The sequence below is a fragment of the Dendronephthya gigantea genome, unplaced genomic scaffold, assembly GCF_004324835.1.
Source record: "Dendronephthya gigantea isolate DGI-Jeju-01 unplaced genomic scaffold, DenGig_1.0 000047F, whole genome shotgun sequence".
NCBI classification, from domain to species: domain Eukaryota; kingdom Metazoa; phylum Cnidaria; class Anthozoa; order Malacalcyonacea; family Nephtheidae; genus Dendronephthya; species Dendronephthya gigantea.
In genome coordinates this window covers 66,005-76,776 of record NW_021163057.1, presented here as the reverse complement: position 1 = coordinate 76,776, position 10,772 = coordinate 66,005, and the positions used below count along the sequence as shown (strand labels likewise).

The window sequence follows — 10,772 nt, the reverse complement described above, 5'->3', positions numbered from 1 at the left end:
ACTAATCTTGTCCAAAAGGAGTGAAATGACTTCAAAATCTTGGCCTTGGCTTGGGCAAAATGTAATACAACATTTCCTTATTTGAACAAGTGTATGCATACATAAGAAGTGCATTGGGTTAGGGGTCTTTTGGAACTTTTATCAGGCTTTTAGGGTAAGAACCCAATTTCAATGTCTTCTAGTTGGGATATTTATTGTCAATCGGTACTAGAATATATACAGAAGAAAAAACTAATTAAATTAAAAACTAATCCATTGTGAGAACTGCGATCATGACACGCCTGAAAATTAGTATCCTTTGCTCCAATCCACGACATATTTCATCGGTTTTTCCTCTTTAAAAAGCTCAAAATTCTCCATAAAAGAATCAATCACCTACAAAAGGTAAACAAATACAAAGTTGAAGCTCAGTTCGTGTGGTTGAATTGATAAATATAAATTTGATAAATTTTCAGTCAGGGCGTATATAGTTTCCCTGAGTCTGAGATGTTGGTCTTTAACATCGAAACCCTTAATATCCTACGAACATAACTTAGTGCAATTCAATATTAGAAAAAACAACTAAAAACAGAATGTGCGAACGAAATTCTATCACCGAAAAATTTACATAGAAAACTGCTTTGTCTTTGATTACTAGTTTCTAATTACACCCCACAATTGCAAAGCCTGAAACTATTCAAAAACTGGTCAATTTTTTTTCTGTACAAAATATGATCAGACGTCTACAACAACAGAACTCTATACTGCACAAACTTACACACCTATACTAAATGCTATGAAGAATGAGTAAATCAGTAAGGATAAATTCCAAAAGATAAATCAGGTAAAGCTCGTCAATTGCTGAATTGATAAACAATGATAAACATTATTATATTATTATATTATTGCATTGACACTGCATGGGATAAAATGCATTCAATAATATAGCAATTGCAAAAATATTGGCCATGTGGTCAAAAACGCCGTGGTAAATAAAAGTTTTGAATACCCAAAAATGAACGCTAATGAAACGTAAATACTAATGTATAAATTAATAATAATAAAAAGGGCAACTGGATGGGGATTTTATGATTACGGTTAACACTTGTTTTTACCTGGTTATCAGTAGACAATCCAGCAATATGAGGAGTAATAGTGACTTGGGGATGAGTCCATAATTCGCTATCATTTGGAAGAGGCTCTTCCTTAAAGACATCCAAAATGGCACCACCGATCCATTGATTATTTAATGCATTCAAAATACTATCACAGCTTATCACATCCCCACGACCAATGTTTATAAGTACCGTCTTTCTCTCTTTACAATTTTCCAAAATATTGCCAGAAAGAAGACCTCTTGTACTCGGTGTACTGGGCAGTACATTGCAAATGTAATCACATTGCTGCAAAAACTTAGGCAATTCTTCAGTCGAGAAGCTTTCATCCACGAAAGAACTTTTGGTAGAAGGAACAGTGCGATGAACAATGTTAACAGTCATCTTCATTGACTTGCAGTACTTCGCAATTTCCTTACCAATGTCACCAAAACCAAGTATTCCAATCGTTAGTTCGGAAAGTGGACGATAAATAAATTTCTTCCACCAACCCCTGTAAGACCAAAAGATTTTTTCATAGAAATAGAGGTATTTTTAACATTTGTTCATGTAGCCAATTCACTATCTCGTGTAACTCGCGTGCCTATTAGTATAGGCACGTTGTAGTTGTCCTCTGCAGGGAAGCGGATTGTAGGACAAAGATAACTGAAATATTAGGAGAATTGACGTAAGTAACTCTTTTGCAATAATTTTGCTGCTTGCACTATGATTTTATGGGTATTCGGAAACACTGAATCCAATATATTGAATAGGTATTAAAAGGTATAAGTGCGGAACACCAGTACGACCGATGGTGCTGATATTATAAGCTGATTTCAGCTATTTCCAAATATTCCCAAATTTTGTCTTGTTTTTTTTTTGACGCCCTGTTCACACGTCGATTCATGGAGTAAAATACGTATATCTGATTAGCTGCAATTTTCACCCAAGTCTATGGGTATGAATGAACATAGATATTCGCGAAGCTGTCGCGCTTCTGCCTGCATGCTTTTGCCTTACCATATTTTATCCTGTTGATAATTTCTAGAAAGTGAAAATTTCCTCTCCAGTGCAATAATATGACCAACCACATACTCAGCCATTAGGGGTCCGAAAACACCTGCATGTCTTGTGACGACAAACTTTGGGGGAGGCTTATCTTGTTGCAACACATCGACTATAGGACTAACACCTGAGAACGTTGATTGTATCCACCTTAACTTTGGTAGCTGATGTATATATTTACATACACATGCTGGATCAGCAATCAGAATGTCCAAATCTTTCAAAAGTTCAAGTGAAACATCTATATAAAGTGGACATCTATTAAACTAGGTTACCTATCAAAGGCTATCATACATGATACATATCATACATTAACGATGCCTCATGCCTACTCTTTGCATTAAAATGAACTGGTAATATCATTCTAAATATGCATTCTCCTGTGGATTAATTTGCAAGTTTGCATGTACTTGTAAATTTAAGTTTCCTATTTGTGTGGTTGCCAAGGTAAAATGAATGTGCCCTTTTGTAAAACTCTGCCCCCGCTGCCCTGAACTGCTTCCGGCACCCCTGCTTATATACATACTCTTTGCCATGTGTAGTCCGAAGGCAGACTGTTATTCCCCATTCTGAAAGTCTGATAGGTTTGTAAATTGCACAGGCACATTATTATGATAAGTTACCTTTGTGCAAAAAACAACTTATTTATTACTAATATTTTTGTAATTTTGCATGGCAAATCTATAACATTGGTCATTAGAACAGCAGATGTATTTATTTTATGCAGAGCTTTCCTAAATTTTAATTCAAATTAACTTTTACTGATTTTTAAAACAATTTCACTGACGAGAGTTCTGCATATTATATATAATAATTAAATAAACTATACACACATGTTCCTTCAAGCTGATATTGATTATTTAAACTTTATTATATTACTGTTATTACACAGTAATTGCCACTAATTTGGGTTTATTTTTCAACCTTGTCCACTCTCAAGTCACCACCGAACAATTTTCCAATTAATCTGATCTACTAATTGGCATTGCACGAGAAGGTGGGGTCTAGAAAGGTGGGCTGGTGTAATTGGAGACTAGCAATTCCACCCACATTCCTGAACAATGACAGAGACGTACGAAGACTATAATAGTACATTATCAAGTAAAATTAATGAAATATGTCATTTTTCGTCAGGAAAAGTAGTACCGAAATATTAGAGAAGCAACAAGGTCCATTTATTCCATTACCTACCTGTGTACTTTATCGCAACAAAACACGCAGATGGACAACCTTTAGCTAATATATCCATGCCTGCTTGATCGATAAAATATTGAGAAACAATACCCACGAGGAGTTTGGTCGATGTGCTTTTGGCTGTCATTCCTCTTCTGTCAGTCACAAAACGACCTGGTGTTCTAGAAACGTTCAAATTTCGAGTAATATTTGAATAGTTAGAAAGCACAGAATATTTGTTAAATTTCGCTATCAAATGTCTCATTCTATTCTTTGCACATTTCAGAAATCGTAAGTGAACTATTGTTGCATAATTGCATAATTATGGTGTTGCCGGAAGTTGCCACTTGCCACATTATTATCTGATTAGCGTATAGTGCTCTTTCTGTAACAAAAAGAAAAAAGTTCTTCCAACTATTCTAAATGAATGTCGTGTTAACCCACTTATTCTACTTCTAATGTCATCAGAATATAGACTCCGTATCGTGGATTTAGACTGAAAGCCTTATAGAAAACGCGGTACTTGGTTTTGTTGCAATTAATTAAAGTTGCTAGGGAGAGCACTCAGAACATTACATCTAAACATGTCAGGGATATTGTTTTGTGCGAGCTTGTATGTTTGCAGTTTTTGAAAGTATATTATATATTTTTCAAGCCAATATAGAATTACCAAATGGCTCCAAACCACTCACAATGATAGACACGGGCTGTTATCACCGTTTTCTCGATCGCGATCCCTGTATGTACTGTCTGTAGTGTCACAGACACAGTCTAGATATTCGCCCCATCATAACAAAAACTTCAAGACGTGTCCCTCCATCTCATCTTGGATAGCGCTCAGAAAATTTGTCGAGATAGAAATCCATTCCGCAATATTTAATCAATTATATCTCATGTTATGCTCTATGAAACCAGGCGAAATTTGGCGATTATTTTCAGCTATATATAAGAACTATAGCTCTAGCATAAATCTAGAAACCGAAATAAAGTATAATTCAAAAAGTAGTTTCAACCGAGAAATGTTTTTTTATTTGACAATTAGTCCAAGTCGTTTTCCGCCATTTCAGATTACCTGGATTGTAAAGAAAATCAAGCGAAAATTTTCGTACACGCGAAACGTAGGTACGTATAGACTACCAATTCTGGTTTTATTTTCTGGCACTATGAAAGAATTGTTAGGTAATCTCTAGTATCACTATCCTAATACCCACAAATAAACTGAATTAGGTACGTACGTACAAAACACGCGACAGTGGAAAACAGCCCTAAACGTACTTGCCATTCTCTATATTCACAGTGCAGCTAGTCTATATACTGATCCAATATCTCTAGTGCAGAAGCATCGGCTGTTCATGGAATTATCAAAACGTTGAGTGTGGTAATGTGGAACAAACTCGGAGATTTTTGAGGTAAAAAAGTGTTGAAAACATCCATCATAATTGATAACTTTGTTTGCCGGAAAACGCGCTAACTCGTCTTGGTTTTATTACTATGGTCTGATTTAATTTCGCGAGGAGTAGTGTTATCACTTCTAAATCTTGGGCCTCGGGAAATATACATATCATTTGAAAAAAAATCTCCTTTTTTTTCATACGAACTCTCCTGAATCTCTTTTTTTCCATACTAACTCTCCTGACGAAGACCCTCATGTCGAAACGTCGAGAAGTGTTTTGTCTTTTTAAGGCATGCAGTTGTCATACCATATTTGAAAAAAGCTTAGTCGGTATTGAACATTACTGATATTTTTAGAACTCGTTTTGAATTTAGTTTTGTGCGTTGTCGTGCCCTGAATTGTTGATCAGTTGTTCCCTTTTGTGCGTTATTATTCTTATGATTTAGAAAGTAGATCATCACGTATTCGTTGCTTAAACTCCACATGCTAAATAACGTTTTTCATATTTTTCACCAACAATTTGCATGATATGCATGCTAACCAGTAACCGAAAATGCATGAGAGACGTTTTTTAATGATAATGCCTGTGAAGAACATGCATGGAAATGTACATATACTTTTTTTGGTTACTGCCCTAGCAGTCAATATTTACATGAATGAATCTATAACCGTGCATAGGCGTACTGCGTACGAGCCAGCTAGGGGAAGGACTGGGCGAGGGTCATGCAATATAGATAGGATATGCAATATGCTGGATACGGAGTATACTGTCCCTTTTTTGGGCAAAATATTATATTATATTCTAAAATTATTCAACAGTCATCAGTCGTCAAGGGCAAGTCTCCATATGCCTTAGTTTTATCGCCGAAAGGTTAAAAAAGAATGGTACAGCTTTATGAAAACTTTATGAACGAAAACAACCGATAGTAAAACGCTATGCCATCCCACAAGACCCACAAAAAACATTCATTTGAAGATTCAGGTGAGAAAGAATTTTTTTTTATAACTTGAACTTATTTACGATTACATTTAGCCCAATAATACCTATAGATTCCCTTCCATGCGGCTATATTGACGGGATATAAATTACTCTTTAGTATCCTTTGTTCCAATCCACGACATATTTCATCGGTTTTTCCTCTTTGAAAAGCTCAAAATTCCTCATGAAAGAATCAATCACCTACAAATTGTAAATAATGTACAAATAAGGGAATATCTATACAATTCAAAGATATATCTGTCGGAATTTATACCACAAGACATATATTAATTATAATATATTATAATATAACATTTATAGTACGCATACATACAAACAAACTGACGTACATATAATAATACTACACTGAATACAAATATAAATACAACATTTACCTGGTTTGTTTTATTCAATCCAGCAATATGAGGTGTAATAGTGACCTGGGGATGAGTCCACAATGCGCTATCATTTGGAAGAGGCTCTTCTTTAAACACATCCAAAATGGCGCAACTAATCCATTGATTATTTAATGCATTCAAAATACTATCACAGCTTATCACATCCCCACGACCAATGTTTATAAGTACCGCCTTTCTCTCTTTACAATTTTCCAAAATATTGCCAGAAAGAAGACCTCTTGTACTCGGTGTACTGGGCAATACATTGCATATGTAATCACATTGTTGCAAAAACTCAGGCAATTCTTCAGTTGAGAAGCTTTGATCCACGAAAGAACATTTGGTAGCAGGAACAGTGCGATGAACAATGTTAACCGTCATCTTCATTGACTTGCAGCATTTAGCAATTTCCTTACCAATGTCACCAAAACCAAGTATTCCAATCGTAAGTTCGGAAAGCGGACGATACATAAATGTCTCATACGCACCCCTGAAAGACCAAAAGATTTTTTATCAGGAATAGACGTATTTCCCAGACCTAGTTTGCTTTTACCAAATTCACTATGATCTCGGATAAACCACATGTATCTAATTAATTACTATTGTAAGCTATTGCACTTAAAAAAGAAATCCGTAACACAGAACTGAATATATGTGAATTTATTAAACAAAGAAATATCGTTCTAGACTTCTAGTTACGCCATTGTGTCTCGTTTATTCTTTTGACGCCCTGTTCACACGTCAAAATAGGGGTAAAATGCTCAAATTAGCTTCAACTTTGGTCCAAGCCTATATGCATGCACATTAAGAAGTTGTCGCGTGCTGTTGTCTCCCTGATTAAAGCCCGCCGCACACGAGAGCTATCAGCTGAGCTAACGACCTCGCGCGGCAGTTAGCTCAGTCCGAAACCATCTGCACACGTGAGAAACTTGCCTCTCAGGGCGAATTCCTCACGAAAACTTATCTGCAAGAGAGTAACTTGCTGAGCTAACAACCACGCGAAGTCTTTATTAGGTCAGTAGCCTCAGCTAATAGCTCTCGTGTGCGGCGGGCGTAAGCCTTACCATGTTCTGGTCTGTTGACATTTTCTGGAAAGTGAAAATTTCTTCTCCCGTGCAATAACATGACCAATCACATATTCAGCCAAGTGAGGTCCAAAAACACCACCGAGTCTTGTGACCACAAACGTTGGCTTATCTTGTCGCATCTGTTTGACCACATTCTCAACGCCAGCATACGTTGACTGCAGCCATTTCAACTTTGGTAGCTGACATATGTACTTAAACACATCGTCTGGATCGGCAATCAGGATATCTAAATTCTTTAAACGTTCGAGTGACAGGTCTACAGGGTGTATAAAAAAAGAAGACCTTTAGAAATCAAACTATTTTTATAATTTAAATGCCTAATAATTTTCTAAGTCCACTGGTGCACAAACATGCACAATGCCAATGGAATAAAATTTAAAGTTATGTCAAATTCCCTGGGCCGGGAGCAGAAAGGTTTTTGTGCTTGTGACAAAGTCAAAGATATGTAATATATGCACAAAGCTGGCAATATTTTACGCATCCAAGGGCTTAGCGTAGTGACGGAGCAGTTAAATTTCAAAAGAAACGACTATTTACACACTTCTACTGTCGTCTGCGTTGATCATGCATTCAAATGGTTGGGATAAAACGCGGATCCGGAATTGCGGAAACGGAATGCGGAATTGCGGAAACGGAATGCGGAATTATGGAAACGGAATGCGGCGTCAAACTAATAAAAATGTTTAAAAGCAACTGGAATAAATGTTTATAAAAAACCCTCACGAAACACATAGTTCCGGACGGATTGTGTAAGGAAAAAGCAGCCTTACTTTGTACCACAAATGGCAAAATATTATGTGGTTGCTTGGAAATATGCAATTTATTTAGAGAGTTTGATTGAATGTTGCTCGGGAGTGAGAGCAGCGAACGAGTGCGAAATATTTTTTTCAACAGTAGAAATAAATCTGTATTTCCAAGCAACCATGTAATATTCTGTTTATTATATGAACAAATTATAAAAATAAATTAAAAAACTGGAGCTTTTTACAACAGATTTTTTGATTGGTTTGATTTTTACGTAAGAATATTGTACGTAAAAATATCGTAAAAATTTCGTGTGTTTAAATACAATTTTTCTCGGTGGCGTAAAACTCTATATAACACTCATGTTCATATAATAAAATTTCTTAATATGGAAAGACTACGTTTATTCCACTATTGAAATTTAGTTCTGTTGTATATCTTTAGTTCTGTTATACATGTTAAAATTAAATTTAACATTCTAGAATTCCGCAATTCCGCATTCCGTTTCCGCAATTCCGTTTCCGCATCCGCAATTCCGCATTCCGTTTCCGCAATTCCGCATTCCGTTTCCGCAATTCCGGATCCGCGTTTTATCCCAACCCTGCATTCAAATTCCAACAAAAGCTTATTTCAAGGACATTTTTTTGAGACACCGGACACCCTGTAATTAAAAGCATGCATTGGTGTCTCGGGTCCAAAGGGCGAGAGACATTGTGATAGTGATTTATTAACAGACGTTACCATCGCCATCGGGTTATAATTTACTGTATGTAAATAAATTATGAGGACAAGTATGTCAAATTTATGTTTCAAAGCATTTGTCTATATAGCGAATGCACGATCATGTTACTATTCATTTGTAAACGGGAAATTTGATCCAAATCACCGAATGACATCCAAAACAAATAAAGATGTCACACGCTAGCGGTACCTATTAACGAGCACTAGACTGTTCTGGATCATTCAGAACTGTGTCTAATGGATGCATATATTGTTCTGGAGTTCTGAATGGCCACAGTAGATTATATAGTAACAATTCGCCCGTGGATTTAACTCGGCTTTTCGTTTTGTCAAAAGTATAACATATGTTATTACAGTTTGGAAAAGAGTGTGGGAAAGCCAGCATCCATTGAACTTGAAAACAGCGTTATTGATAGGGGTCGCACATATTACACATAACACATTTAACAGAAATCAACATTTGTCCAAGACGTTATGATCGTGTTTTGTCTTTTGACCATTTCATTTGCACTGGTTAGGTGTCCCCTGGAGGGGTTTAGGATTAATAGCATAGTAATTAGGTTAAGGTATTCAAATTGAGCGTCTCGTTTTACATGTTAAGTAATCGTGAGTTTGGCATAATAATAAGGCATTCAAATTCAAACAAAAGCTTGATTTTATAGGGGGTACTTTTTTTACACCCTGTATAGCAAGTTTCATAGGAACAACGGGTGAAAATACGCGATAAAAACGTAGGCAAAACCAACAGAGAAACTAATTCGGCTGAGGTCCAAAGGACATATGTCGCGTGATGTGACGTAGCATCACGACTTCCGCTTTTATTAACCTCCGAAGGGCTGCTCCCTTTACTATACAACTGTAATCTCGCAGTCAGTCAGTCAGCAGTCACCACTTTTGTTCTTAGGAATAAGTTAACCCTCAAACCAACAAATCATCGAAGTCGGCATCGATTTCATCGAGCTTATGGCCACGCAGTACGCAAAAAACCTGAAAACGAGGATGTATCTCTAAGCTGGCAGGCATTCAGGCATCCTCTTTCCAATTATGCGAGAAACCTGGGAACAGAGAAGCGCTGGCAGGCTAATTCATTTACTCAAATCACATTCAAATAAATGCGGAGAAATGGGCGCATTGTTACCTCCTCTGCAGGCGCTAGGGAGCATTTCGGGCGATTTCGGAAAATGCGGGTTAGTCACGAACAAGGGTTAATATTCCGGTTAAAGCCGGTTTTCCACTAGCTATAATTTTCGCGCGAAGTGACATTTTAGTGATTTTACTTTTGTTTCAGAGCTCTCAACTGCAACCACCTAGAACGAATTGCTCAAATACAAAGGAATAAATTCGCTTCGCGCGAAAAATATCGCTAGTGTAAAACAGGCATTAAACACGGTTAAATTTTCCGCTTCACGCCTAATCACATTACCATAGCACTATCCGAAATTGTTGGATCCAATTCACTTCTGATCGATGATTTCACTTCTGATTTTATAGTTGACTTGCGGCAACGTATATAGGAAGCAGAAGGTACAAGCATATCAACTAAAGCCAATGCAGTATTGCTTAGTGCGTTCCATACTCCAGAAGTGAATTGGGTCCAACAGAAACAGACCTTCTTTGTTTAGCCCCGGCTGCATGTCGGCCATGATCTCACCACAGATTTCACCAACCATTCGATTGGCAATTTATAGACAGTGCGGAGAATATTAGAGAAGTAACAAGGTCCATTACCTACCTGTGCATTCTATCAAAACAAAAGACGCAGATGGACAGCGTTTAGCTAATATAGCCATGCCTGCCTGATCGATAAAATATTGCGAAATAATACCCACAAGGAATTTAGTCGATGTACCGTTTGCTGTCATTCTTCTAGTATTCACTATTCACAGAACGGTCTTGTATGCCTTAGAATCCTTTAAATAGCTAGAAGGCGCAAAATATTTTTAAACCTCGATATTGAATGATTCAGATGGTTCAGACCGCTCCTAATAAAACATGATTCTGTGAATACCACATGAAACTAGTTATGGGTGACTACAAGCTACTGAGTAATCGTTCGATACCAGGCTACCACCGGAAGTAATCGATGCCAGATTGGCATCGAAATATTTTCGATTATAC

General features: G+C 36.8%; 2 protein-coding genes across 2 annotated transcripts; both read right to left on the bottom strand.

Moving 5' to 3' along the window:
* Nucleotides 1-190: 190 nt before the first annotated feature.
* On the bottom strand, nt 191-3,581 carry LOC114527872 (glyoxylate/hydroxypyruvate reductase A-like). Its single transcript, XM_028549579.1, has 4 exons — nt 3,330-3,581; nt 2,094-2,379; nt 1,095-1,587; nt 191-375 (listed from the first exon to the last, which is right to left on the bottom strand). The coding sequence occupies exons 1-4, from the start codon at nt 3,574-3,576 to the stop codon at nt 289-291; spliced, it is 1,113 nt and encodes a 370-aa protein (XP_028405380.1). The 5' UTR covers nt 3,577-3,581; the 3' UTR covers nt 191-288.
* A 2,110-nt stretch (nt 3,582-5,691) lies between these two features.
* LOC114527870 (glyoxylate/hydroxypyruvate reductase A-like) lies at nt 5,692-10,675 on the bottom strand. Its single transcript, XM_028549578.1, has 4 exons — nt 10,387-10,675; nt 7,146-7,425; nt 6,079-6,571; nt 5,692-5,884 (listed from the first exon to the last, which is right to left on the bottom strand). Exons 1-4 carry the CDS (start codon nt 10,514-10,516, stop codon nt 5,798-5,800), a joined length of 990 nt encoding a protein of 329 aa, XP_028405379.1. The 5' UTR covers nt 10,517-10,675; the 3' UTR covers nt 5,692-5,797.
* Between the last annotated feature and the right edge of the window lie 97 nt (nt 10,676-10,772).